Source organism: Nicotiana tabacum, chromosome 7 (assembly GCF_000715075.1).
Source record: "Nicotiana tabacum cultivar K326 chromosome 7, ASM71507v2, whole genome shotgun sequence".
In the NCBI taxonomy this organism is placed as follows: Eukaryota; Viridiplantae; Streptophyta; class Magnoliopsida; order Solanales; family Solanaceae; genus Nicotiana; species Nicotiana tabacum.
Genome location: NC_134086.1, coordinates 135,911,770 through 135,939,536, shown reverse-complemented (window position 1 = coordinate 135,939,536; position 27,767 = coordinate 135,911,770). Strand labels below are relative to the sequence as shown.

General features: G+C 38.2%; 2 protein-coding genes across 2 annotated transcripts; one reads left to right on the top strand and one right to left on the bottom strand.

Moving 5' to 3' along the window:
• Window positions 1–771: 771 nt before the first annotated feature.
• Window positions 772–6,159, top strand: LOC107807777 (uncharacterized). Its single transcript, XM_016632215.2, has 8 exons — window positions 772–1,231; window positions 2,207–2,412; window positions 2,537–2,996; window positions 3,104–3,311; window positions 4,723–4,830; window positions 4,911–5,039; window positions 5,172–5,241; window positions 5,755–6,159. The coding sequence occupies exons 1-8, from the start codon at window positions 1,005–1,007 to the stop codon at window positions 5,823–5,825; spliced, it is 1,479 nt and encodes a 492-aa protein (XP_016487701.1). The 5' UTR covers window positions 772–1,004; the 3' UTR covers window positions 5,826–6,159.
• Window positions 6,160–23,501: 17,342 nt separating this feature from the next.
• On the bottom strand, window positions 23,502–27,216 carry LOC107761291 (pentatricopeptide repeat-containing protein At2g21090). Its single transcript, XM_016579509.2, has 2 exons — window positions 25,193–27,216; window positions 23,502–24,214 (listed from the first exon to the last, which is right to left on the bottom strand). Exons 1-2 carry the CDS (start codon window positions 27,031–27,033, stop codon window positions 24,172–24,174), a joined length of 1,884 nt encoding a protein of 627 aa, XP_016434995.1. The 5' UTR covers window positions 27,034–27,216; the 3' UTR covers window positions 23,502–24,171.
• Between the last annotated feature and the right edge of the window lie 551 nt (window positions 27,217–27,767).

Here is a 27,767-nt window from a genome sequence, read left to right as displayed (position 1 = left end):
GTCACGCACCGTATTGGGGTGGGATGGATGAAATAGAGGTTAACATCTAGAGTCATATGTGACAAGAAGTTGCCACTGAAACTTAAAGGTAAGTTCTGTAGAGCGGTGATTAGACCAGCCATGATGTATGGGGCTGAGTGTTGGCTAGTCAAGAATTCTCATATCCAGAAGAAGAAAGTAGGCGAAATGAGGATGTTAAGATGGATGTGCGGGCACATTAGGCTGGATAAGATTAGGAATAAAGATATTCGGGAGAAGGTGGGCGTGACTCCCATGGAGGACAAGATGCGAGAAGCGAGACTTAGATGGTTCGGGCATGTGCAGAGGAGAAGCCTAGATGCCCCGGTTAGGAGGTGTGAACGGTTGGTTTTGACAGCTACAAAGAGAGGTAGGGGGCGGCCTAAGAAATATTGGGGCGAGGTAATAAGGCAAGACATGACGCAACTTCAGATTTTTGAGGACATGACCCTGGATAGGGAGGTGTGGAGGTCGAGCATTAGAGTTGTAAGTTAGGGGACAGTTGAGCGTTTTTCTTCGTTGTTCTGGCTAGTTTGATAGTGTTTTATATAGGACTGCTAGCGATTATTGTTCCATCACACTTTCTATTATTATTATTATTATTATTATTATTATTATTATTATTATTGTTTTACTTTTATTTTATAGTTTTTTTAATTTTTAATATTGCCATAATTATTGTCCACTTATTTGTTGTTACTTACGTGCTGATCCTCCTATTTGTATGTTTTCTGTTATTGTTACACATCTTTTGTTTTTGAGTTGAGAATCTCCCGAAAATAGCCTTTTTACCCTCATGGGTAAGGGTAAAGTTATTAAAGTACCCTACTTGTGACATTATTACTTAAATTGTTGTTGTTATTGTTTATTGTTATAGTGCGAAAACTGGGTAGCTGTACTATTTTTACAATAAAATCGCACTCTGGTTTCATTAATTATTTGAAAAGAAAAAAAACTGTGACAGAGAAGGGAGGGGGTTTGGAGCAATGGGGCACAAGAAGAGGAAGAGAGGGGAGAGAGCCACTACCCATCCCCGTAACAAGTACTTTGATAACCCACCAGATTTCTCCGTCTTGGCCTCTAAATACTCTACCTTTGCACCTTACGTTTTCTATTCAGGTGATGGTCGTCGACCAAAAATTGATTGGACTGACTTCAATGCTACACGTGAACTCACCAGAGTTCTGCTCCACCATGATCATGGCCTCAATTGGTAACTCCCCTTTACCCTTTTTTTTCTAAATTTTATTTTTCAGGTTCCACTCTCTTATTTATGTAAAAGGGTAACTGAGTTTTATTTATTTAATTTTTTTTTTTGGAGTACAAAGCACATAAGTTGAGATTTTTGTTATACCATTCAGCACCGGCTACTAAAGACTTTATGATTTAAAAAGTGGATTTTATGATTTTATTTGTGTTTAGACAATATTGATATTTGTTAAACAAAAGAAGAAGTTATGTAAAAAGAAATAAAGAAGATTGCTTACTTTTTAACATTAAAATATTTTAGAACTTTGAATTAAAACTACTCAAATCTTCATATTATTAAATAAAAAAATTTAAAACAAAATGAGTAATGTACAAAGTTAAGTTTTGGGTTTTTCCTTCAGAGTTGACAACCTGACCATTTCTTAGTTAAGTTGGTTTTTTCCTTCAGAGTTTTGATGACTGTTGTCCTCTTACTTGCTCTGTGAGCTTTGATTCAATGGTAAAAGTAGTTCTACAATGCAGAATGTGTGGTAGGTGCACGCTAAGAGTTCAAATCTTGTAGGTAAACAACAGATTTGTCCGTTACGAAAAGAAAAAAAGAACTGTTTAACCGGAACGCTTTGGTTTATTTGGTGTCAGTTTTGATTGCTAAAAATCGATAGTAGATGTAAAACCATAAATGAAATATATAGTTAATGTTTCCTGAATGAGTTTTAACTTTAAGCTTGAAGAAACTGAATGTGTAACTTAATTACTGATAGCGCGATGCTCACCAAGCTGCATATGAACTTTGATACAATCTAAGCCTCGATAGAACCTACTTTAAATAAAAGGAGAAACTCTTGTCTGTAGTTTAGAGGCAAGCATAGGGTGGGTATTATTCTTTCAATCAGGTATGCCAGAACGTATTATTTTTGTTGAGAAAAGGTTTACGATTTTATAAACAGAGGACGTATGCCTGAACATGTTTTCTATGTAGGTGGATTCCTGATGGACAACTTTGCCCTACAGTCCCCAACAGATCTAACTATATTCATTGGATTGAAGATCTTCTGTCATCGGACATCGTTCCTAAAGTTCAAGATGACAGAAACTGTATTAGGGGTTTTGATATAGGAACGGGAGCTAATTGCATTTACCCTCTTCTCGGTGCATCTCTTATGGGTTGGAAGTTTGTTGGCTCTGGTAGCCCCCTCTAATTTGTAATTTTCTCCCTTGCGTCATTGTTGGTGTTTGGCTAATAAAATTGCACTACATATTTACAAAACACTGATTTCTTCATATGTGTCATCCATTTGCTTTATAACAGATGTTACCGACGTAGCTTTAGAGTGGGCAGAGAAAAATCTTAAAAGTAATCCTCATCTTTCTGAATTGATTGAAATCAGAAGAGTTAACATGGAAAACCCATCATCTTCCAAGGAAAAGCTGAATGATGAACCAGGAAAATATGGCCAATGTAAAGACGTAGACTTCGACAATGCAGATGCTGCTCTCATTGGACCTTCACCTCCTTCTCATCTCCCAGTGCACCCAGGTGTAGGAAAAATTTACAATGGACCTCCTATACTTGTCGGCGTAGTCAAGGATGGGGAAAAATTCGATTTTTGTATGTGCAACCCTCCATTTTTTGAGACGATGGAGGAAGCTGGATTAAATCCAAAGACTTCTTGTGGCGGGACTATGCAGGAGATGGTTTGTCCTGGTGGAGAGAATGCTTTTATTACTCGTATTATTGAGGATAGTGTTCAGTTAAGGGAATCCTTTCGGTATGCTATCAGTCTTTGAATCTGGTTTATTGCATTATGTGTTAGAGAACTTTATCATGAATGCTCAATTGAAGAGTCCTTATATTTCCTGACCCCATCTTTGCCAGGTGGTACACCTCAATGGTTGGAAGAAAAACTAACCTAAAGGTACTTATATCAAAGCTTTGGGAGGTTGGAGCAACAATAGTGAAGACAACTGACTTTGTGCAAGGCCAGACATGCCGATGGGGTCTTGCCTGGTCATTTCTCCCTCTTTCCAAGAAGATGGTACCATCCCACGTGGCTGAGAAGAATAACATGTCGTTCATGCTTGAGGTCTGTTATTACTAGACTTTTATTCTGTCATTTATTCAATCGTGGGAAATCGATAATTCTGATAAAAAAGAGCTCAAATATCATAAGCTTGTCAGTAAAAGTTAGAACGAGTAATTTCCTTTTCACCTGATACTGTCTCTCACTTTTTATGTGTAAGCTTTGCGTCTTTTGTTAGAGGTGGTGTACAATTTTTTGCAAATTCAAGTTTGACCATGAATTTTTGGGTTTAGAATTGGAGCTTAAACTAAAATATTATTTTAAGTTGAAATAGTGGTTTAAAATGTATTTCAAGTGAAGCTTATCAAATCTTATAAAAAGAAACTCACAATTCGTCAACTACTTCCATCATCTTCTTTTTTGAGTGTAGTTCATTGTCCAAACACAATTTCAACTTCCACAAACTTTTTCAACTTCAATTCAAAATTTGTCCACTTACATAGACTTATGGGGGTTGAGTTAGTATTTTGACAGTTTTCACTATGGTGTGGAACTGGTTCTTCTTTAGGGATGCATAACAGGGTGTGGGAGTTGAGTTGGTATTTTGACGGTTTTGACTGGTAAATGTGGAATTGGTTCTTCTTTAGGGATGTGTAAAGGTAGTTTTTGATGGCTGGGAAGAATTCACTTGAAAGTAGAATCTATCTAATATAATTCTGTCATAGAAAGAACAAAATTCATTTCGACCCCATCATAATTCTCAATCAGTTCGGTGCACCGGGTGTGGCTGAATAGGGTTGCTTCGATTGTTCATTGTTAGTCACAATGGAAGATTTTGTTACGAAAAAGATCAACTTTCATAAATCCATTATTTATGCTGTGTGACAGTGGTTTAGCATGCGGAATAGAACATAAGATCATGAATATATCTCCGTTTACTGTGATCTTACTTAACAAAATTATCTGATCACTATTGCCATCAGTTGAGATCTTTTTGTTTTGCAGTCTAATGATTATCTTGTATAAAATGGATCATATCTACCATATGTTTGCACGTAATACTTTTGAATTTGGATTGGGGTAGGAAGCATCGGTTTGTTCTTCTAACCATTTAGCTGCTTGACTTACCTTGGGATATCATTATTTTCTCCCTCAATCCCCTTAACCGCAAGGAAATTTTTTGGTGGGACAAACAAGCTCTGTGCTCTGTGCTCTGCCCCTGCCTTCCCACCCCACCTGAACCCAGGAAAAAAGTCAATTGGCACTTGTATTGTCATTGTTATCCTTTTGCATGAACTGATTGTTGACAAATTATGTATTCACCTCGGTTTTGAACTTCAACCTTATGTATGAGTTCATGTGCTTCTCTAGGCAGACTAACTAGTTTCTGCACGAATTGGTTGGACTAGTTCTGTTAATTACTTCCATCGCTAGTAGATCCAAGATTTCTTACCGATTTTCAATGTTTGTTTAGGGTCTGCAGCGCCATCAGAGTGCCATTGATGTATTGCAATCAGTGGAATCCTATTTCTGTAGTATTGGTGCATCCTCTAAATTAGACTCTGCCTCGTTTAATGTTGATGTAAGCTCCATTTGTTCTTCTCCTCTGATAATTACTGCACCTGTTACATGTTTTTCCTGAATCTCAATGTTTTCTTATAGGTAACTTTGTCAGGCAAGCAATGCAAGTCTATCATGAAGACCCGGTCACAGAATGGAAACGAACAGGATATACCAATATCTGCAAATTATTGCTCTGGCCAACTGAATGACATGCGTCTGCGTGTTTCTGTAATTCCCCTTACTATTTAGCATATTATGTACATATGTCGTTGGAACCAATGCTTGGTTATTCTTGGGGCTTGTTAATCTCACTATTTAGCATGTTATGGTTTGTTAGCTAATGCGTCGTTGTATCTATAGGTCTTCCAGCAGATACCAGGGACACTTCTGGTGAGGGGATCATTGCTCCAGAAAGAGATCCCTGTATCAGGTTTGTCCAAAATCATTTGGTCATATCCAATCAATCCAGTAATATTTCATTTTCCCCTTTTCCTTGCCTCCTAAACTATTTGGTCAAAGCCGGTAGTGTCTCATCCCTCTTTGACAGATTATTTTGATAAGGTAATTAGGTAAATAATTATATTTTTGAGAAACTCATATATACGAGCAGTATACAAAACATGTTCTCTACAAATGATAACCAATTTTCTATACAAACAAGAACCACATGGGTGCACCAAAAGCTCACAAAAAATCATGCTATTACTTACATATACAGCGTCATTTTCTACACCCTCACAAGCTCTCCTATTTCTCTACTTCCACTGGACCCACATTATTGGCCACATGGCATGTCCTATGTCTTCTCTTCCTTCTTCTAAAAGCCCAGCTCTGTAGGACTTCGATAGAAACTACAGAGAGAAAATTCTGAAAAGAAAACATATTTGTTAGCCTTACCTCAACATACTCTTACCAATCCTTGATATTTTATTTGTTTTTGCAGGGGCATTTTCTTTTATATTCCAGCAATTACAGGAAGTTTTGAAAAGCAAATTCAGTAAAAGCACCAGATGATGGTTCCTTCTCTTGGTGCAGAAGATAATCTGCGTATGATCCGCCGAACTACAAGTGAGATAATACAACGGTGATTTATGTGTCTGGTTAAGGGCTGGGTAGGTTGTGTAGGAAAGGTTGAGGATCCTAGCAATTACAGGAAGTTTTGAAAAGCAAATTCAGTAAAGGCATCAGATGATGCTTCATTCTCTAGGTGCTAAAGATAGCCAGTGTATGATCTGCACTACTACTAGTGAGATGAAAGCAGTGTGACTTCTATGTATGGTTAACGGTTAGATAGGCTATGAAGGAAAATGTTAAAGTGTATACTTTTCTTTGGAGTTTCTAAAATAAACATGGAGTGAAATTAACAATTCTTCCCGTCCTTTCTTGCATTATTTAATTTTCTATAAGAAATTTGTCCAATTCAGGGATGTTGGGGATTGATAAAATTGTATTATGTATCTTTTGAACGACATGTTATTTGTGTGATAACCGATAAATCCTCGAGATCCATTGACGCATGGTTCGAAATTGGGAGAAATTCAAAAATAGTCAGATTTACAAGTGTTCATTCAAAAATAGTCACGATTTTAAAAGTAATCGAAATTTAACCATTTTTCATGTAAAGATAAAAGTGAACGAAAATACTGTTCAAAATTCGGAAAAGTACTCCAGTATATTATACTTGAGTTCCAGCATAAGTATATTGGAACTCCAGTATATATATAGTACTGGAACTCCAGTATATATATAGTAGTTCCAGTATAATATATTGGTTATGCTAGACCGGTATATTATATTGGAACTCCAGTATATTATACTGGAGTTTCAATATATTATACTGGAATTTCAGTATATTATACTGAAGTATTTTTCCGGATTTTGAACAGTGTTTTCGTTCAGATTTATCTTTACATGAAAAGTGGCTAAATTTCAATTACTTTTAAAGCTGTGGTTATTTTTGAATGACCACTTGTAAATCTGGCTATTTTTAAATTTCTTCCTCTTATTCTTCCTCCACTTAAATACTAAATTTTGGTCTGCAATAAGGTTTGAACTGTTATAAAATAAAGAATATAAAGTAAAGACAAGTATAAAGAGAAACTGATATATTATTCGAATTCAAACTGATGTACATAATGAACTGAAATCTCTTCTATTTATAGAAGAAAGGAAGCTGCTGTGTAAGCTGCTACTATACCAGATATGGATAATCTTCTACTGAGAGCAATGTTTATCCATAACGGAGTACTGAAAGGATAAGCTTATTATACCCGATATGGATAATCTTCTACCGAGGGTAATGTTTATCCATAACTGGGTACTGAAAGGATAAGCTTATTATACCCGGTATGGATAATCTTCTACCGGGGGTAATGTTTATCCATAACCGGGTATCGAAGTGATAAGCTTCTTCAGGAAGCTTATTTCCAATAGAGTACTTAAATAGATAAACATATTTACGGTGGAGTCCCATATGGATAAGCTTCTTCAGGAAGCTTATTTACAACGGAGTACTAAATGAACATCTATAATATAATATATTTATAACACTCCCCCTTGAATGTTCATTAAAAGATAATGTGTCTCATTAAAACCTTACTAGGAAAAACCACGTGGGAAAAAATCCTAGTGAAGGAAAAAGAGTACACATATTTAGTAATACACATTGCTGGCTGCCTCATTAAAAACCTTATAAGGAAAACCCTGTGGGAAAAACCTTAGTAAGGGAAAAAGAGTACAACGCGCATTTTACTCCCCCTGAAGAAAACCTTATTTCAAATATTTGAGTCTCCGCATTCCAATCTTGTATACCATATTCTCAAAAATTGATGTTGGTAAAGACAAACTGCTGGATTGTCACTTGAACTAATTTGATGCACATCAATGTCACAATTTTCCTGAAGATCATGTATGTAGAATAATTCTGGTGGAATGTTCTTCGTTCTATCTCCTTTTATAAATATTCCCCTTAATAGTGCTATGCATGAAACATTGTCTCCGTATAATATTGTGGGTCTTTTATCACATTCCAACCCACATGTTTCTCGAATGAATCACTGATCTCAATCATATGCACTCCCTGCTTGCCAGTTTGAAATCGAGCTTTATGGGTATCGGATGAATAACCTGCATCTGCATTACCAATATGATCTGCACCACTTTTGTTAGCATTAGCAAGATAAATAAGTGCACCAACTACACCGAGATAGAGTATTTCAGGACCAAGGAGCTCCTCATCCTCTTCTAGAGGTTGGAACGGATCCTTATTCACTTCAAGTGATTGAATATTCATTGGTGTACTTAATGGGTACACTTTGTCCATGTAAAAGTATATTTAAGACCCTCTTGGAGCTCTTCCGGAGTTCCAATAAGATTTATGTCACCAACATAAACAGCAAGTGTAACAAATTTTGATAACATTTTCTTTATAAAAATACATGGACAAATAACATAATTTATGTAACTTTCTTTCAGCAAATATTTACTGAGGCGATTATACCACACGCGCACAGATTGCTTTAAACCGTACAAAGATCTTTATAATTTGATCGAGTACATTTCTCAAGACTTTGAATTATATGCTTCGGGCATTTTCAATCCTTCAAGGATCTTCATATAGATTTAGCCAAATAAGTCATATAGGTTAAGACTTGTATCTAAATGGTATGACATCTTCAAGTGTCTGGACTGCTAGTCCGATCCTCACAATCTTTTACAATATTGTGCACTATATTGTATTAAATATATCGTCGAAGATCATTTTGTGTCAGTTCCGAAGCGACATAACTTGTGGAGATCTCATCACTTTCTTTATTTTCAGGTACCTGAACTTTTTCGGGAGTTTCATGAAATGTTATGTCGTGGGCTCTTCTAGAGCTTATTTCCTCCTCATTTTGATCATTAGCTCCTACTATTTTTCAAGGATTGTTACCTTTGGAACCGATTGGTCTACCACGCTTCATGCGTACAGTAAACTCTATCCTTCAGGGACTTTAATTTTAATAGGAGCATTTGCAGCTGAAATATGATATTTAATTTTGGATCAACAAATGCTTCTGGCATTCGACTTGAATTATCTTCTAAGTGAGGATCATGATAATTCGATTCATATAGCATATTTTTCAACTGTTTATTTCATCCCCCAAATGTTAAAAAAACTAACATATATCCCCAATCATCTCTGGGAAACATATCTTTGTGTATTATGGTAGAGAAATTAATCATATACCACACAACAAAAGATAGTAAAAATATTTGGTTTATGATCCTAAACCAATTGTGAAGGGAGGACTTATCATAGATTGTTGATCTGATGCATACAAGTGCTGCTATATGCAATTTAGAAAATCTTAGACCAACACATAAAGCTTTATTCTCATAAGCAATGGTTTAGACATTAAGATGAGGTATTCAATGCTAAACCAGCATTATCAAGATGAATTGTCTTGATTTTATAATCTGAAAATTATGCTCTTAATCAAGAAAAGCAATTCCAAATGCCAAACTGCAGGTTGACATTAATTACACATGTAACCATCTCATATATGCACCTATAAGTGGTTCACATGATAGGTGAACGGGCCCATATTCACCTTTTATATATTTCAGAATCAGGGGCCTTAGTCCCAACTTTAGCTGGTATAATCAATTCATTATGAGAACAAGCAACACATGAGAATTCCTGAAGAATCTTCTAGTTCTTTAGTATATGCTTATCTGAACTCTCAAATAGCTCATTTAAAAATGCAAATGAAAACTTCAAGTTTATCATGTCATGTGTTATCTCTTAGTAAACTTCTGGTTTACTATGGCATAAAATTTTGCTTTAGTAAACTTCTGGTTTACTGTGATACATGATATAGTACAAATTAAAGAATAAGGCGGGTAACTTCTCACATACATATTATTTTACCCCTATGATTGTGGAAACATGAAGATTATCAATCTTCCAATCATTTGTAGTCTCAATATGATAGCCATTTGTATTAGTAAACTTTAGGTTTACTACAACATATGTTTTGACCATAATCATATAATATGAATGACATATTTGTATATAAGCTCTTCGAGAGCCTTCATTTATTATCCACAATCTAATATTTATCTGGCACTACTGGTGTCATGTATTCTTTAGGCAAACATTTAGCTCTTCAGGAGTTGTTGATACATTTTGTACTATCAAATATTGCTTAGACACTGCTGGTGTCATGAGAGAAAATCATAATCAAATAAACAATTTAAAACAATTGTTTGAGCACACGAAAACTCATCTTCATAATATTTTTCCACTTCAGGAGGCAATTTCAATTGTGTTACTTCTTCAGGAGCAAATTTAAAATACGAAATATTGAGTATATATTCTCTCAATTATATTAACTCTTCTGGAGGTGAATTGTAATGTATTCACATCAAGAGCGCGTTTATATTTACCCGACTTATTAGTATTGTCACATTCACTTCAGGGAATGGATTAATATTATCAAAAGTTCTCATCCTTCAGGAAATCGAACATAATTATCTGAATGCGCATTAATTACATCAAATTGTGATGCCTCAACCTCTTTTAAAATATTTACTACTTCAGGAGCAAATCGAGGCGTGCATTTAATATAGAGAATATTTATGTAGCTTATCTTCAATTGTAACCATAGAAAGCCTAAATTATCACTTCTGGTGATCATAGGCATATACCACTTCTGGTAGTTAACAAAATATAATTACAATGAGATATACGAAATATAACCACTTCTTGTGGTTGTATATTTCTTGCAAACTCTGCTAGAGTTTAAGTTGATCTAATAATGTTATCCATATTTGTTACAACCCATATCCACATGTGTTAGTTCATGCCATATATTAGTTAACATAAATCCAAGAAGGAATTATCTTTGAGATGATAAGAAGTCAATCCTATTGGTCTTAAGTGATACAAGAGTGTATAGGGGTGATTAACCAGTATTAGAAGTTAAACGAATCAAGGATGTTGTAACTCGTATTTTCAGGTAATCTAGCGGTGCTTAATACACTCAATAGGTCATTTATTAAGGTATTTTAATCATATAATATCCGTATCATAAGTCTTGAAGTCAAACGAGTTATGAAACAAAAGTCGACAAAAGTTGTCGCAACGTAGGTTCATAATTTTACTTAAACATTAGGTCAAATGTTTCTAATCTTTTCTCATAATTTACAAGGAATTAAGGGGTTATCTACCAACAAAATTAAATATCTATGAGTCTAGTTTCCAACGCATTAAACCGTTCATCGATACGATCTCGGAGTAGAGAGATATTCACGTTTTCGCGAGACTGCGCCAAGCACCTCTCTATGGGGCCCACTAAGGCGGTTTAAGATATTTGGACCTATATAGGATGCCTCCAACCCGTTTTAAGTCATTTCTTTTTACTATTTTCAGACCTTAGAACCCTAGGAACATCCTCTCAAGGTTCTCTCAAGATTCAAGACCCAAAAAGGGCAAACAACACAAATCAAGTGTCGGGAATTCCGTGGCGCTAGTAAGTCTCTTGTTCTTCTTGTTGTTGCTCATTTTTGTGTCGTTCCAGCTCGTGTGGGAGGTTTTGTTTTAAAGGGTTTATGTTCTGTAAATACTCCCTCATGTTCTTAATATCAATCCTAGGTGATTTCAAGCCTTCTAAAGTGATTCTAGTGCCGAAAAACACTAATTGATTGCTAGTTTTGCTTTTTTGTTGTTGTGGCAGCATTGGAGGGATATTTCATGGAAATTTAAGGTCAAATTGGAGTTGTTCTTTCTGTATAAAGGTAAGGAACCTCTTACTCTATATGTATTTAAGATTATCCAAGTTGCGGCTAAGCCATTGAAGCTAGAACTTGTGAGATATATATCGAAAGGCTTGGTAGTAATGTTATTGTTTTGTGGACTGTTTTGCGTTGTTGTTGGGCTGCGTATTTTACTACTATCTTGTGGAGTTTTGGAGGAGGAAGGGTGTGTAGAAACACCATATATATGTAGGGTTATGGGCTGATAGTTATTCGTAACATTTCCAGGTTATTTGACACGACTACGGTGGTCGTCGTATGTATAGAGTGATTAGGCTGTGTGTGGACTATTTTGGGAGGCTCAATATGTTTATTATTGATGTTGTTTGGGCTGTTTGGTGACTGTTTTGAATGGTGTGAGGTCATATATATAGGGGAGGTGCTGTCCATTTCATCGTAAAATAGGTTGTGGTCGATACATAATAGTTAAGACGCTTAAATGATAACGATAGTATCGTTTCTCTTATTGTAGACTAAGGAGTTTTGACAATTGCATAGCTTGAGATTGGGGCAGTATATACAAGGTATGTGAGGCTATCCCTTTACTTCTTTTGCACGACTCCGATTGTACATAATGTAATGAACGAGCTTCCAAGATACTCTACTCTTAGAAGCTAGCAGTACTTACATTGTTTTCCCTCTTATGGAACGATTGATGTTAATGTTGCTTCTCTTATTCTTATGTTATCAATGTTGTTGGTACTTCCTGATTCTTATAAGGTTCATAGTGAAGAGTTAGTCCTAATAACGTGTACAGAGGATACCGACCTTACGTCACTCCGAAAGGTTTAGAATGTGATTCCATGAGTCGAGCATGCATTATATATATGTATCTATTTTACTCTACCGAGCCACGCTATAGTTGGTCGGGTACGACACCTATTGTGCAACCACTGATCAGTTGGGTTTTACCGAGTTCCACGTGGTCGGGTACGATTCTACCGAGCCTTATGATGGCCGGGTACGTTTTTTTTACCGAGCCTATTATGGCCGGGTACGATATGATGATGATGATGCCCATAAAGGCGAATTCTTTAAAGGTTTATGTATTTATACATATGTATCATGCATTTCATGTAAGTAGCCCTCAGAGGTACTAAGATGTTACATGTTGTATATTCTCTATCCTTGCTTACATTACTGATCTTATTTATGGTTCCTTGCCTTACATACTCAGTACTTTATTCGTACTGACGTCCTTTTATTTGTGGACGCTGCATGTAGTGCTGCAGGTCCTGATAGACAGGCAGGTGCAGCTCCCCCACCACAGTAGACCGTCCAGTTCAGCGGTGATTGGCGAGATCCCTTCTCCGGACTTGCCTTGGTCTTGGTATGCAATTTTTGTTATAGACATTATGGGTATGTCGGGGCCCTGCTCCGGCTATGTTGCAACACTTATGTTGTTTTAGAGGCTCATAGATAGGTGTCAGCTCATGTATAGTTTGGTATGCCTTGTCGGCTAGTTTTTGTTGTATAGTCTTTCATAGTAGCATGGTAGCTCATACCTTATATGTAGTTTCTTGATTGTCTGGTCATCCCCTGCTATGTATGTTCATGCCGTTATATTTTATTGCTGGTTGTCCATGATCTAGGTCTACCATTTATATTGATCTCGTCAGCCCTAAAAGATAATAATGAAGGTTAGATGAAATGTACGTTGGTGCTCGGCAAGTGTGGTCGGGTGCTAGTCATGGCCCTTCAGTTTGGGTCGTGACAAACTTGGTATCAGAGCAAGTCTGTCCTAGGGGTTGTCTATGAGCCGTGTCTAGTAGAGTCTTGATTATGGATGTGTAGCGCGCCACATTTATAATCAGGAGGCTACATGACATCTAGGGTTGTTACCTTCTTCCTGAATCTAGATCGTGCGTAGAGTTGAGTCGTAAGTGTTCGTCTCTAATATTCACCTTGTTTTTTTCAGTGATGCCTTCGACTAGGAAGCAAACGATTAGTAGACGGCTTGATACAGTAGCGGGAGAGGGTACCAGTCAGGTGCCCCGTCAGAGAAGGACAAAGTGAGGCTCAAAGTGAGATGCCCTCTCATACCTCATCTACTCCATCTCCTCCAGAGGATATTAGAAGGCACCCAACGCCTCTAGTTCCTCCGTCTGGCACTCCAAACTAGGATATGCGGAGTGCTTTGCAGTTATTGACTAGCTTGGTAGCTGCTCAGGCTCAGAGGCAGAATACAAGTGCTGCTGAGAAACCAGTTAGTACAAGAGTTCGTGATTATATTAATTTAGACCCTCCAGTGTTTACCGGATCAGACCCCAAGGAGGACCCACAGACTTTTATTGACCAGGTTCATTGTACACATCAGGTTATGCATGTTAGTGATACAGAGGCAGTAGAGTTGGCTTCTTATCGGCTACGGGATTTAGCGGTTCTCTGGTATGATAGTTGGGAGAGATCCAGGGGTCCGAACCCTCCTCCAGCTGTGTGGAAGGAATTTTCTGAGGCCTTTCTTCGTCACTACTTGCCAGTTGAGATACGACGAGCTAGAGCTGATAAGTTCTTGAACCTTAGACAAGGTAATATGAGTGTGCGAGAGTATAGTATGCAGTTTGATTCTTTGGCAAGGTATGCTCCCCATATGGTGGCCGAGATGAGTGATAGGGTGCATATGTTCGTGAATGGGTTGGGACCACATCTGATAAATGAGTGTACGACAGCCTCCTTGGTGGAGGGCATGGATATTTCCCGTATTCAAGCTTATGCCCAGACCCTAGAGGATCGTAAGCGCCAGCAGAGGGCAGTTAGGGAGCAGGATAGAGGCCAGCATAAGAGGGCGAGATTTGTAGGGTATTCTGATGACTTCAGAGGCCGCATCAGGCCATAGTTTTCGAGGAGTTCGGCGCCACCTGTAGCTAGTGCTCCTCCACAGTTTCAGAGGCCTCGATATGATCGATCCTATTCTGGTCCAGGTCAGAGTTCGCGGGCATCTGGCTCGCAACATCACAGGGATACTAGTCAGATGAGACCCTCAACACCACATTGTGATCAGTGCGGCAAGGCCCATTTTGGACTGCGTCGTCGAGGTTCTGATGCATGCTATTCGTGCGGGCAGCCTGGCCATATGATGCGGGATTGTCCTAATAGAGGAGGTGATGGTATGGCTTAGCCGACTGGATCTGTGTCTGGTTCTTCCTCATCAGTTCGACCTCCAGCACGGGGTTTTCAGCAGTCGACAGGTCGTGGTAGGGGTAGAGGTGCAGTTCCGAGTTCGAGTGGTGCTCAAAATCGAACCTATGCTCTAGTAGGTCGACAGGATCTCGAGTCGTCTCCAGATGTTGTTACAGGTATTATATCTGTGTTTTCTTATGATGTATATGCGCTGATTGATCCGGGATCTACATTATCATATTGTTACACCCTTTGTGGCTAATAAGTTTGGCATTGAACCTAAATTGATAAGTAAACCCCTCGCGGTATCTACTCCGATAGGAGATTCTGTGATTGCTAGAAGGGTATATAGAGGTTGCACTGTGATGATTTGTAGTCGTCAAACCTCGGCAAATTTATTTGAGTTAGAAATGGTTGATTTTGATGTGATAATGGGAATGGACTGGTTGGCCTCATGCTATGCAAATGTTGACTGTCGTACGAAGATGGTTAGGTTCCAATTTCCGGGTGAACCCGTCATTGAATGGAAAGGGAACATTGCTACACCGAAAGGTAGGTTTATTTCCTATCTTAAGGCAAGGAAAATGATCTCAAAAGGTTACATTTATCATCTCGTTCGCGTTAGGGATGCGGAGGCAAAACCGCCTACTTTACAATCAATCTCTGTGGTCAACGAATTCCCAGATGTTTTCCCAGATGAACTCCCAGGCCTTCCTCCTGAAAGGGAGATTGAGTTTAGCATTGATGTGTTGCCTGACACTCAACCGATCTCTATTCCTCCATACATAATGGCCCCGGCAGAGTTGCGAGAGTTGAAGGTGCAGTTGAAGGACTTGCTGGATAAGGGCTTTATTAGGCCTCGCACTTCACCTTGGGGTGCACCAGTCCTATTCGTGCAGAAAGACGGGTCGTTACGGATGTGTATCGACTATCGACAGTTGAATAAGTCTACTATAAAGAACAAGTATCCACTTCCAAGAATTGATGACATGTTTGACCAACTCCAGGGTGCCAAGTATTTCTCTAAGATTGATTTACGTTCAGGGTATCATCAGGTGAGGGTTAGGGAAAAGGATATTCCAAAGACGGCCTTCCGGACAAGATATGAGCACTTTGAGTTCTTGGTGATGTCGTTCGGGCTAACAAATGCCCCAACGGCTTTTATGGATCTCATGAATACTATATTCAGGCCCTATCTTGATGTGTTCGTGATTGTATTCATTGATGACATTCTAGTGTATTCTCGTTCGGAGGCGGAACATGCGGGCCACTTGCGGATAGTATTACAGATGCTTCAGGATCGTAAGTTATATGCTAAGCTCTCCAAATGTGAATTCTGGCTGAACTCAGTAGCATTCCTTGGCCATGTGATATTTGATGAGGGTATTAGTGTCGACACTCAGAAGATCGATGCAGTAAAGAATTGGCCGAGACCTACAACACCATCAGAAGTCCGCAGCTTCCTAGGGCTAGCAAGATATTATAGGCGGTTTGTAGAAGGATTTTCCTCTATATCATCACCATTGACTAAGTTAACACAAAAAGCTACCAAATTCCAGTGGTCTGACACTTGTGAACGTAGTTTTCAGGAGCTGAAGAATCGATTGACATCTGCACCAGTGCTCACTCTTCCTGAAGGAACAGAAGGTTATGTGGTATATTGTGATGCCTCAGGTATAGGTTTGGGGTGCGTATTGATGCAGTGTGGGAATGTGATTGCTTATGCATCAAGACAATTGAATAAGCATGAAAAGAATTATCCAACCCATGATTTGGAATTGGCTGCAGTAATATATGCTTTGAAGATATGGTGGCACTACTTATACGGCGTCCATGTTGACATCTACACAGATCACAAGAGTTTACAATACATCTTCAAGCAGAAAGAGTTGAATTTGAGGCAGCGTAGGTGGCTTGAATTATTGAAAGACTACGACGTCGAGTTATTGTATCATCCCGGTAAAGCCAATATTGTGGCAGACGCTCTCAGCCGTAAATCAATGGGAAGCTTAGTATATATTGAGGTAGGTAGATGGGGGTTTATTAAAGAGCTTCATCAGCTAGCCAATATGAGAATCAGATTGTTAGACTCTGATGACGGAGGTGTTACTGTACAGAATACATCAGAATCATCTTTGGTAGCCGAGGTAAAAGCACGACAATATGAAGATCCTATCTTAGTACGATTAAGAGAAAGCATTCAACAGTGTAAAAGTATGGCTTTTGGGATCGGAAAAGACGGGGCACTGAGATACCAGAGCCGATTGTGTGTGCCTAATGTGGCAGGGTTGCGAGAGAAGATTATGAATGAGATTCATCAATCCCGATATTCCATCCATCCCGGCTCGACAAAGATGTATCATGATGTCAAGGAGCAGTATTGGTGGGATAATATGAAGAAGTCTATTGCAGAATTTGTAGCCCAGTGTCCCAATTGTCAACAAGTAAAGATAGAACATCAGAAACCCGGTGGATTGCTTCAAAATATAGAGATTCCGACCTGGAAGTGGGAGGTGATTAATATGGACTTCATTATTGGATTACCTCGCTCTTATCATAAGTTTGACTCCATCTGGGTGATAATTGATCGACTTACAAAATCTGCCCATTTTTTGCCAGTGAAGACAACTTACATGGCTGAAGATTATGCAAAGTTGTATATCAAGGAGATTGTTAGGCTTCATGGTGTGCCCATATCTATTATATCAGACTGAAGAGCTCAATTTACGGCTAACTTTTGGAGGTCTTTCCAGAAGGGTTTAGGCACACAGGTAAATCTCAGCACTGCATTTCATCCGCAGACTGACGGACAGGCTGAACGTACCATTCAGACACTGGAAGATATGCTATGAGCATGTGTTCTAGATTTTAAGGGGAATTGGGATGATCATCTTCCACTCATAGAATTCGCCTATAACAATAGCTACCATTCCAGTATTAAAATGGTCTCATACGAGGCACTATACGGAAGGAGATGTAGATCACCAGTTGGATGGTTCGAAGTCGGTGAAACAGAATTATATGGGCCAGATTTGATTCACCAAGCTATTGAGAAGGTGAAAGTGATACAGGAGCGATTGAGGACGGCACAAAGCAGGCAAAAATCTTATTCTGATGTCCGACGTCGTGATCTAGAGTTTGAGGTTGGTGATTGGGTTTTCCTGAGGATCTCACCAATGAAGGGTATTATGCGTTTTGGGAAGAAAGGTAAGCTGAGTCCAAGCTATATCGGGCCATATAAAATTCTTCGACGGATTGGACAGGTTGCTTATGAGTTAGAATTGCCATCCGAATTGAAATTTGTCCACCCGGTATTCCATGTATCTATGTTGAGAAAATGTATTGGAGACCCTTCTCGAGTCGTCCCTATCAAAGATGTACAAGTTACAGAGGACCTATCATATGAAGAAGTGCCAGTGGCGATATTAGATCGGCAATTCCGCAAGCTGAGAACAAAAGATGTAGCTTCCGTCAAAGTATTGTGGAGGAACAAAAATATGGAAGAAATGACATGGGAAGCAGAAGAGGAGATGAAGTCTAAATACCCTTACTTATTCCAGAATGAAGATAACAAGGATGCTGGTGGAAGACAGGATACATTGGAAGGTGAAACGGCTCTATGAGGTAAGCAATAATTTGAGAATACTCCTCCTTAATACAAAATGGTGATATGTAGATAATGTAAATACGCATAATGCTTTGTGTAGCCTTGTGAAGCCATATGTTGGGCTTAATTACTTGCAAGTTTTGCTAGTGACCATTTTATAGGGGAAAATTGATCGGAAATTTCCATTGGAATCCACGATGATTTAAACTCCCCATAAACCCTTACATTCGAGGACGAATGTTCCTAAAGGGGGAGGGTGTTACAACCCATATCCACATGTGTTAGTTCATGCCATATATTAGTTAACATAAATCCAAGAAGGAATTATCTTTGAGATGATAAGAAGTCAATCCTATTGGTCTTAAGTGATACAAGAGTGTATAAGGGTGATTAACCAGTATTAGAAGTTAAACGAATCAAGGATGTTGTAACTCGTATTTTCAAGTAATCTAGCGGTGCTTAATACACTCAAGAGGTCATTTATTAAGGTATTTTAATCATATAATATCCGTATCATAAGTCTTGAAGTCAAACAAGTTATGAAACAAAAGTCGACAAAAGTTGTCGCAACTTAGGTTCATAATTTTACTTAAACATTAGGTCAAATGTTTCTAAGATTTTCTCATATTTTACAAGGAATTAAGGGGTGATCTACCAACCAAATTAAAGATCTATGAGTCTAGTTTCCAACGCATTAAACCTTTCATCGATACGATCTCGGAGTAGAGAGATATTCACGTTTTCGCGAGATTGCGCCAAGCACCTCTCTATGGGGCCCACTAAGGCGGTTTAAGATATTTGGACTTATATAGGATGCCTCCAACCCGTTTTAAGTCATTTCTTCTCACTATTTTCAGACCTTAGAACCCTAGGAACATCCTCTCAAGGTTCTCTCAAGATTCAAGACCCAAAAAAGGGCAAACAACACAAATCAAGTGTCGGGAATTCCGTGGCGCTAGTAAGTCTCTTGTTCTTCTTGTTGTTGCTCATTTTTGTGTCGTTCCAGCTCGTGTGGGAGGTTGTTTTAAAGGGTTTATGTTCTGTAAAGACTCCCTCATGTTCTTAATATCAATCCTAGGTGATTTCAAGCCTTCTAAAGTGATTCTAGTGCCGAAAAACACTAATTGATCGCTAGTTTCGCTTTTTGTTGTTGTGGCAGCATTGGAGGGATATTTCATGGAAATTTAAGGTCAAATTGGAGTTGTTCTTTCTGTATAAAGGTAAGGAACCTCTTACTCTATATGTATTTAAGATTATCCAAGTTGCGGCTAAGCCATTGAAGCTAGAACTTGTGAGATATATATCGAAAGGCTTGGTAGTAATGTTATTGTTTTGTGGACTGTTTTGCGTTGTTGTTGGGCTGCGTATTTTACTACTATATTGTGGAGTTTTGGAGGAGGAAGGGTGTGGAGAAACACCATATATATGTAGGGTTATGGGCTGATAGTTATTCGTAACATTTCCAGGTTGTTTGACACGACTACGGTGGTCGTCGTATGTATGGAGTGATTTGGCTGTGTGTGGACTATTTTGGGAGGCTCAATATGTTTATTATTGATGTTGTTTGGGCTGTTTGGTGACTGTTTTGAATGGTGTGAGGTCATATATATAGGGGAGGTGCTGTCCGTTTCATCATAAAATAGGTTGTGGTCGATACATAATAGTTATGACGCTTAAATGATAACGATAGTATCGTTTCTCTTATTGTAGACTAAGGAGTTTTGACAATTGCATAGCTTGAGATTGGGGCAGTATATATAAGGTATGTGAGTCTATCCCTTTCCTTCTTTTGCACGACTCCGATTGTACATAATGTAATGAACGAGCTTCCAAGATACTCTACTCTTAGAAGCTAGCAGTACTTACATTTTTTCCCCTCTTGTGGAACGATTGATGTTAATGTTGCTTCTCTTATTCTTATGTTATCAATGTTGTTGGTACTTCCTTATTCTTATAAGGTTCATAGTGAAGAGTTAGTCCTAATAACGTGTACAGAGGATACCGACCTTACGTCACTCCGAAAGGTTTAGAATGTGATTCCATGAGTCGAGCATGCATTATATATATGTATCTATTTTACTCTACCGAGCCACGCTATAGTTGACCGGGTACGGCACCTATTGTGCAACCACTGATCAGTTGGGTTTTACCGAGCTTCACGTGGCCGGGTACGATTCTACCGAGCCTTATGATGGCCGGGTACGTTTTTTTTACCGAGCCTATTATGGCCGGGTACGATATGATGATGATGATGCCCACAGAGGCGAATGCTTTAAAGGTTTATGTATTTATACATATGTATCATGCATTTCATGTAAGTAGCCCTCAGAGGTACTAAGATGTTACATGTTGTATATTCTCTATCCTTGCTTACATTACTGATCGTATTTATGGTTCCTTGTCTTACATACTCAGTACTTTATTCGTACTGACGTCCTTTTATTTGTGGACGCTGCATGTCGTGCTGCAGGTCCTGATAGACAGGCAGGTGCAGCTCCCCCACCACAGTAGACCGTCCAGTTCAGCGGTGATTGGCGAGATCCCTTCTCCGGACTTGCCTTGGTCTTGGTATGCAATTTTTGTTATAGACATTATGGGTATGTCGGGGCCCTGTTCCGGCTATGTTGCAACACATATGTTCTTTTAGAGGCTCATAGATAGGTGTCGGCTCATGTATAGTTTGGTATGCCTTGTCGGCTAGTTTTTGTTGTATAGTCTTTCATAGTAGCGTGGTAGCTCATACCTTATATGTAGTTTCTTGATTGTCTGGTCATCCCCTACTATGTATGTTCATGCCGTCATATTTTATTGCTGGTTGTCCATGATCTAGGTCTACCATTTATATTGATCTCGTCAGCCCTAAAAGATAATAATGAAGGTTAGATGAAATGTACGTTGGTGCTCGGCAAGTGTGGTCGGGTGCTAGTCATGGCCCTTCAGTTTGGGTCGTGACAAACTTGGTATCAGAATGACATAAACAAGATATATTATAGTAAACATCATTATCAAATCATAATTTTTCTTTATGTATAGCAATTACATAACCATACTATCTATTACAAATAACAAAAATTAAAATATTTACATTTCTACAAATTCACCACCGATTACATGACTTGTTTCTCATTCTGGGAGTGCAAGGTAATCAGTTACATCCAAATGCATGAAGTCTAAATTATCTTCAGAAATAAAATTTGCTTCAGCATTTTTCTCTGTCTTCTTTAGGGAGGCTTGATAAAGCTCAACCAGGTGCTTTGGCGTACGACATGTACGTGACCAGTGCCCTTTTTCTCCACATCTATAGCATGCATTTTCTGCATTTGGTGCTTGCACCGCTTCATGCTTTTGTTCCTTCCTTTTCCACTGCTGGTGGTGAGGAGTGTTCTTTGGTGCATTATTATTACCATGATTAGAGTTTCTTTCCCGATCACGACTATGACCACGACTGGGGCCACGACATTTTCCACGTTTAGCCTGGTGGAAGTTCGTCTCATTCACTTTAGGGAATGGACAAGAACCAGTAGGTCGACTTTCATGATTTTTCATTAATAGCCCATTATGTTGCTCGGCTATAAGAAGATGTGAGATAAGTTCAGAATACTTTTTAAATCCCATCTCTCGATATTGCTACTGCAGGAGCATATTCGAGGCATGAAAAGTGGTGAAAGTTTTCTCCAACATATCATGATCAGTAATATTATCACCACATAACTTCAATTGGGAAATAATTCTGAACATAACAGAATTATACTCACTGATAGATTTAAAATCTTGTAGCCTTAAATGAGTCCAATCATATCGTGCCTGTGGAAGAACGACCATCTTCAGGTGGTCATATCTATCTTTCAAATTATTCCACAGTATGACTGGATCTTTAACAGTAAGATATTCTATTTTCAGGCTCTCATCAAGGTGATGGCGTAGGAATATCATTGCTTTGGCACGGTCTTGGTTTGATACCTGATTTTTATCTTTGATGGTGTCTACCAGACCCATCGCATCAAGATGAATTTCAGCATCAAACACCCAAGACATGTAGCTTTTGCCCGATATATCCAGGGCTACAAATTCAAATTTAGAAAGATTTGACATTATTTAGGAAAAGAAAGTTCTTACCTCAGATACTTTCAAAATATTTGCTCGAGATGGCAGAGTCTCGTGCTGATAACGTGTTATAAAATAAAGACTATAAAGTAAAGACAAGTATAGAGAGAAACTGATATATTATTCGAATTCAAACTGATGTACATAATGAACTGAAATCTCTTCTATTTATAGAAGAAAAGAAGCTGTTGTGTAAGCTGCTACTATACCAGATATGGATAATCTTCTACTGAGAGCAATGTTTATCCATAACGGAGTACTGAAAGGATAAGCTTATTATACCCGATATGGATAATCTTCTACCGGGGGTAATGTTTATCCATAACTGGGTACTGAAAGGATAAGCTTATTATACCCGGTATGGATAATCTTCTACCGTGGGTAATGTTTATCCATAACTGGGTACTGAAAGGATAAACTTATTATACCCGGTATGGATAATCTTCTACCGGGGGTAATGTTTATCCATAACCGGGTATCGAAGTGATAAGCTTCTTCAGGAAGCTTATTTCCAATGGAGTACTTAAATAGATAAACATATTTACGGTGGAGTCTCATATGGATAAACTTCTTCAGGAAGCTTATTTACAACAGAGTACTAAATGAACATCCATAATATAATATATTTATAACATGAACGACATATTTTATATAATTTGTTTCTTTCTAACGTAAGAATGATAATGACATTTGGATTAAATTGTGATACTCTTACTAATATAGTAATAATTTAATACTCCAAAATATAATAGCCGATAAATTATATACTTTTTGTATATGTGTATTATATACCAAAAATATACATATTTTATATACTTTTCGGTTAGCAAATACAATTAGCTTCAGCCGATCGTCCAATTTTATATTTTGCCCATAAATTTATCGTTTTCACACAGCTGTTTTTTTTTTTTTTTGTCTTATACCAAGTATTTCTTTATCTTCTTTTGGTATGTCTTTACCGCAACAACTTGTAAATGTTGAATTAACCAAAAGTTTTTTACGAAGGATGCTGAAGGCAGCAGCGAAAGCCGCTTCAGTGAGAAAAACAACCAACATCATAATGCTAAAAGCTTCTGCTAGAATTTCGTTTCCTTTAGTAGAAGAAAAACAACATTCAGTTGTTTCTTTTCAGTTTAAAGTAGCCAAATAAAGCAACTGTTCTGTCTAGTTCTTGTCTATCGACAGAAAAGAGAGCAAGTTGCTACGATATACGGTCCTTCCCTTAGGGTCTTCATGCGTGGGGATGACAAATTCCAGCAAAATTCTAGTTATGATCTTTCAGTACAACAAATATACCATCCAGCACGCAATCATAGCTATCTTCAGCTATATTGTCAATAAAATGAAGTTATTGACCACCAGCCGGCTCTAAATCCCCAGCGTTCAAAACTATAGTGTTCTCAATCATGACAACTAAGAACTAATGGCACTTCTTTTCTAGACTTGCTGCAACACGACGTCTCAGTTGCTTCTGGGCAGGCATCTTACTGGGGAAAATCCACCTCAAAAATCTTTCCCAGGCACACCAGGCAAAACATGTCAGCAATGCCCATACCAGCAGCTTAGCCCTTAATGCCGTTGGCACAAGAACTAACTTCAACCAATCATTTAAGTTCCTCAACAAATCAGAGGTGATAATCGTGAAGAAGCCCAGCGGTAGCCAAAATGGTATATAAGAATGGCTTGTTTTCTGGTGTGTGCTAGTTGAGAAGGTGGCCCATGTAGTTCACATCAAAGGTTGCTACCTCTAGCATCAAGCCCACCATGTATAAAACTGTATTGACAAGATTTGGATTAAAATCAGTGCTGGCTCAATGCATGCATTTGGCATGTACTATTGACAGCCATGTTAACAGAAGAAAAATTAAGAAAGCAGGTGGATGGCAAATTGTCCCAGGAGGGAGAGGAAGACGCGTGAGCAGAATATTCGTATGAGTTCGCTTCGATCAGGATTGGAAGGGGATGAGCATGTGAGAAAAACAGATAATGTTAATCAAACAATTAGGTATTATTATTGGCAATAATTTGGAATTCACTTCCGACATAGATTTTCTAAACCTCAATTTTATCATTCAATCGAGGCATCTTTGCAATCAGACAATTCTCACGAAAAGGTACTTTTATTCTTGAATGCATCCACAGTATGGGCTAATTCAAATATATTTGAGCTTCACATTTTTATGGTTTGATGATTTAGCATAAACTGAATTTCTTCAAGTTTGAAGGTTTAATAACAAAAGTCAACCATGAGATGTCAACATCTAGTCTAGTATGACAACTACAAAGGAAACAAAGATGACTGGTTTTGATTTGAGAAATTGCCCTTGATGTACAGTGGATGGCCCAGGGAGAACACCTAAGTAAGAGATTTTGCTCGCAAAGTTAGTGGGTGGAAGAGGAGCAGTGGCCCAAAGCTGTCGTTCACTTGAAACAAGAAACAATGAGGCGTCCAGGTTAACTAAAAATACAGGACAGGCTGTCCCAGGGATCTCTAATCTTATTCTTATGGCAGAGATTCAAAAGGGAAAGGACATCCAACAAAATTAAGCAAGTGCAACTAGATAATGTTCAAATATTTCCACACAGGAGATAAAAGGTACGAGCGGTTAACAAGCCAAAGAAAATAATTGCCTGCTTTAAATTTCACCAAAATTTAGATAAAATCCATAAATACCGAAAGGTGTGTCAAATAAACACATTTGTTTTGCATAAGTTTCAGTGATAGAGAGGGAAAAATGGAAAGAAATTTTACCTTTCACTGTCATGCAATAAATTATCTTCTTCTGTCTTATCAGCTAAAAGTTGCAAAATCGAGAGTGTATCTTTCTCTAAAGTATTCGACTGACTACACCCAAAAGACGGACGCAGTTTTTGCTCAATCTCTAACCAACTAACAGCCTGCTCTTTCCTAACATGTCTCTCATTCATAAGCTGTCTCACTTTCTCTACATTTTCCCACATCCCAAGTGCACCATAAATACTTGACAACAGCAAATATGCAGCAGGAGACTGTGGGTCCAGCTCTATTAGTAGTTCGGCAGCCATCCTACCCAACTCTACATTTCCATGAATCCTACAAACACCAAGTACGGCATTCCAAATACGATCATCAGGTTCACATGGCATCTTCTTTATCTGAGCTAGCACTTCACTAAAACGCCCTGCTCTACCTAAGAGGTCAATTATGCATGCATAATGTTCTTCATCGGGAGGAACATTATAATTAGAAGTCATCATCTCGAAAAAGGAAAGACCTTCTTGCACTAGCCCTGAATGACTACAAGCATTGAGAAGGACGACAAAAGTGATTCTGTTTGGTTTCACTCCAAACTTCACCATCCTAAAGAACTGTTCAATTGCCTCTTCACCCATACCATGTTGTGCTAATGCAGACAACATGGTGTTCCAAAATACTGCATCATGTTTGTTGCCCATCGTATCAAATACCCTCTTTGCAACTTCCAAATTTCCACATTTTGAATACATATCAATGAGAGAACTCATAACAATTGCATTAGGTCTTAAACCAGCATTCACCAGGAATGCATGTACTTGCTTACCATGCTTAAGTGATGCTATATCAGCACAAGCAGATAGGCAACTACTAAATGTAAACTGATCAGGTTGGACTTGAAGCTTCATCATCTTTGAAAATAACTCAAGGGCTTGAAGGCTCATGCCACTGTGGGAATAACCAGCAATCAAAGTCGTCCAAGAAACAGGATTCTTCTCAGGCATTGCTTCAAACAGCTCCCTGGCCGACACCATATCGCCACACCTTGAATAGCCTGAAACCAAGGTGGTCCAAGCAAGAACATCTTTTACTCTCATTGCATCAAACAACCTTCTAGCATCGCTCATCTTTCCACATTTTGCATACGCATCAACAATCGAACTAGAAAGAACTACATTAGACAAAAACCCAGCGACCAGTACTTGGGAATGAACCTGCCCAGTGAGAGAAAAATCCCTGGACTTAACACAAGCAGTAATAACCCCAGCAAAGCTATAGTCATTGAACCCAATACCTAACCTCCTAAATTCTCTATAAAACTTGAGAGCCTCGTTGAAGTACCCAACCTGAGCATAAGCAATCACCATAGTATTCCAAGAAACAACATCTTTCTCGGGCATTTTGTCAAACAGCCTTTTAGCAGCCTTTACCATGCCTGACTTAGCATAGCCAGAAAGCATATTATTCCAGGAATACAAATTTCTCGTAGTCATTTTATCAAACACGTTACGTGCTTCAATATGACGACCGCACTTACCATACATGTTAATCAAATGATTGGCAAGAAAAGTAGTGGGGTGTTTCCACCCAGTGGTTTTGAGATGGAAGTGGATCCATTTTCCTTCTCTATATGACTTCGAATTGGCACACTGTTGAATGAGAGAAGCTAGAGTTTTACTGTCTAAGCGAATGCCTTTGCGAGTTAGGATGTTAAGGTGATGGAAGGCTTGTTTAAGATGGCCTTGAGAAGAGAGATTGAGAATTTTTTGGACTGAGCATAAATTATTGAGCTTCTTGTTTGTATTAACGGATTTAACTCCAAAACTGCGAACTTTGGAAGGTAAAGATGAAGTGGGCATTGCAGAAAGGAAACATGTCAGAATGGGTTGCTTTGATTCTATTCCTAGAAAAATGAGCAGTTCAAATTGGCCTCGGAGATGGAAGTTCCGGCAAAATCAGTTCAATGTGTGAGACACCAACGTTGGACTTGGATCGGACTGTTAGAAGCGATGACTGCTCAGGTGAGCGTCATTTGCAGAAGCAATCTGAAAAAGTGTTTCAAAAAGTAGAAATATGTTTTAAGAATAAAAATATAAATAATCAAGATGGTCCTTAAAGTATAGGTATAACTATTTTGGTCCTTAATATATACATCTTAACACATATGATCCTTTATGTTTGCAAAATTCTATCACTTTTAGTCCAACACCTAAGAAGTAACTGAACACCCAAAAACACATGTTAAACTTGAACAGTTTCGTAAATTGAAATTTCTCAAATATAGATTTGCTAGCTTTTGGACATAGATTTGATTGAAAAATGAAATAATGAGTTTTTGGAGATGAGATGAAAATTAGTTTTTGAAAGTTAAAATTGTGTTTTAATATTCGTTTTACTTTAAAAGAATTTGTAATTTTGTGAGTAAAAAACTTCAAAAATTACTCCAGAGCAGTTTTTAGGATTTGAAGATTTTTTTTCAAGATGGTAAGTAATGGTTGAAATCTAAAAACAAACAGATAATTTGGAAGAAAAAAATCCAAATTTTTATGGCCAAACAGACAGAGTAGCATTATATGTATTCCTACGTAGTACA

Bases quoted from the DNA above. Each gene is read 5' to 3' on its own strand.
- LOC107807777 (XM_016632215.2), top strand. From the start codon at position 1,005: ATGGGGCACAAGAAGAGGAAGAGAGGGGAGAGAGCCACTACCCATCCC. The intron at 2,413-2,536 runs GTAGCCCCCTCT...GCTTTATAACAG, and splicing joins TTGGAAGTTTGTTGGCTCTG to ATGTTACCGACGTAGCTTTA. The intron at 4,831-4,910 runs GTAAGCTCCATT...GTTTTCTTATAG, and splicing joins CTGCCTCGTTTAATGTTGAT to GTAACTTTGTCAGGCAAGCA.
- LOC107761291 (XM_016579509.2), bottom strand. From the start codon at position 27,033: ATGCCCACTTCATCTTTACCTTCCAAAGTTCGCAGTTTTGGAGTTAAA. The intron at 24,215-25,192 runs GTAAAATTTCTT...TTGTCAATACAG, and splicing joins TTATTGCATGACAGTGAAAG to TTTTATACATGGTGGGCTTG.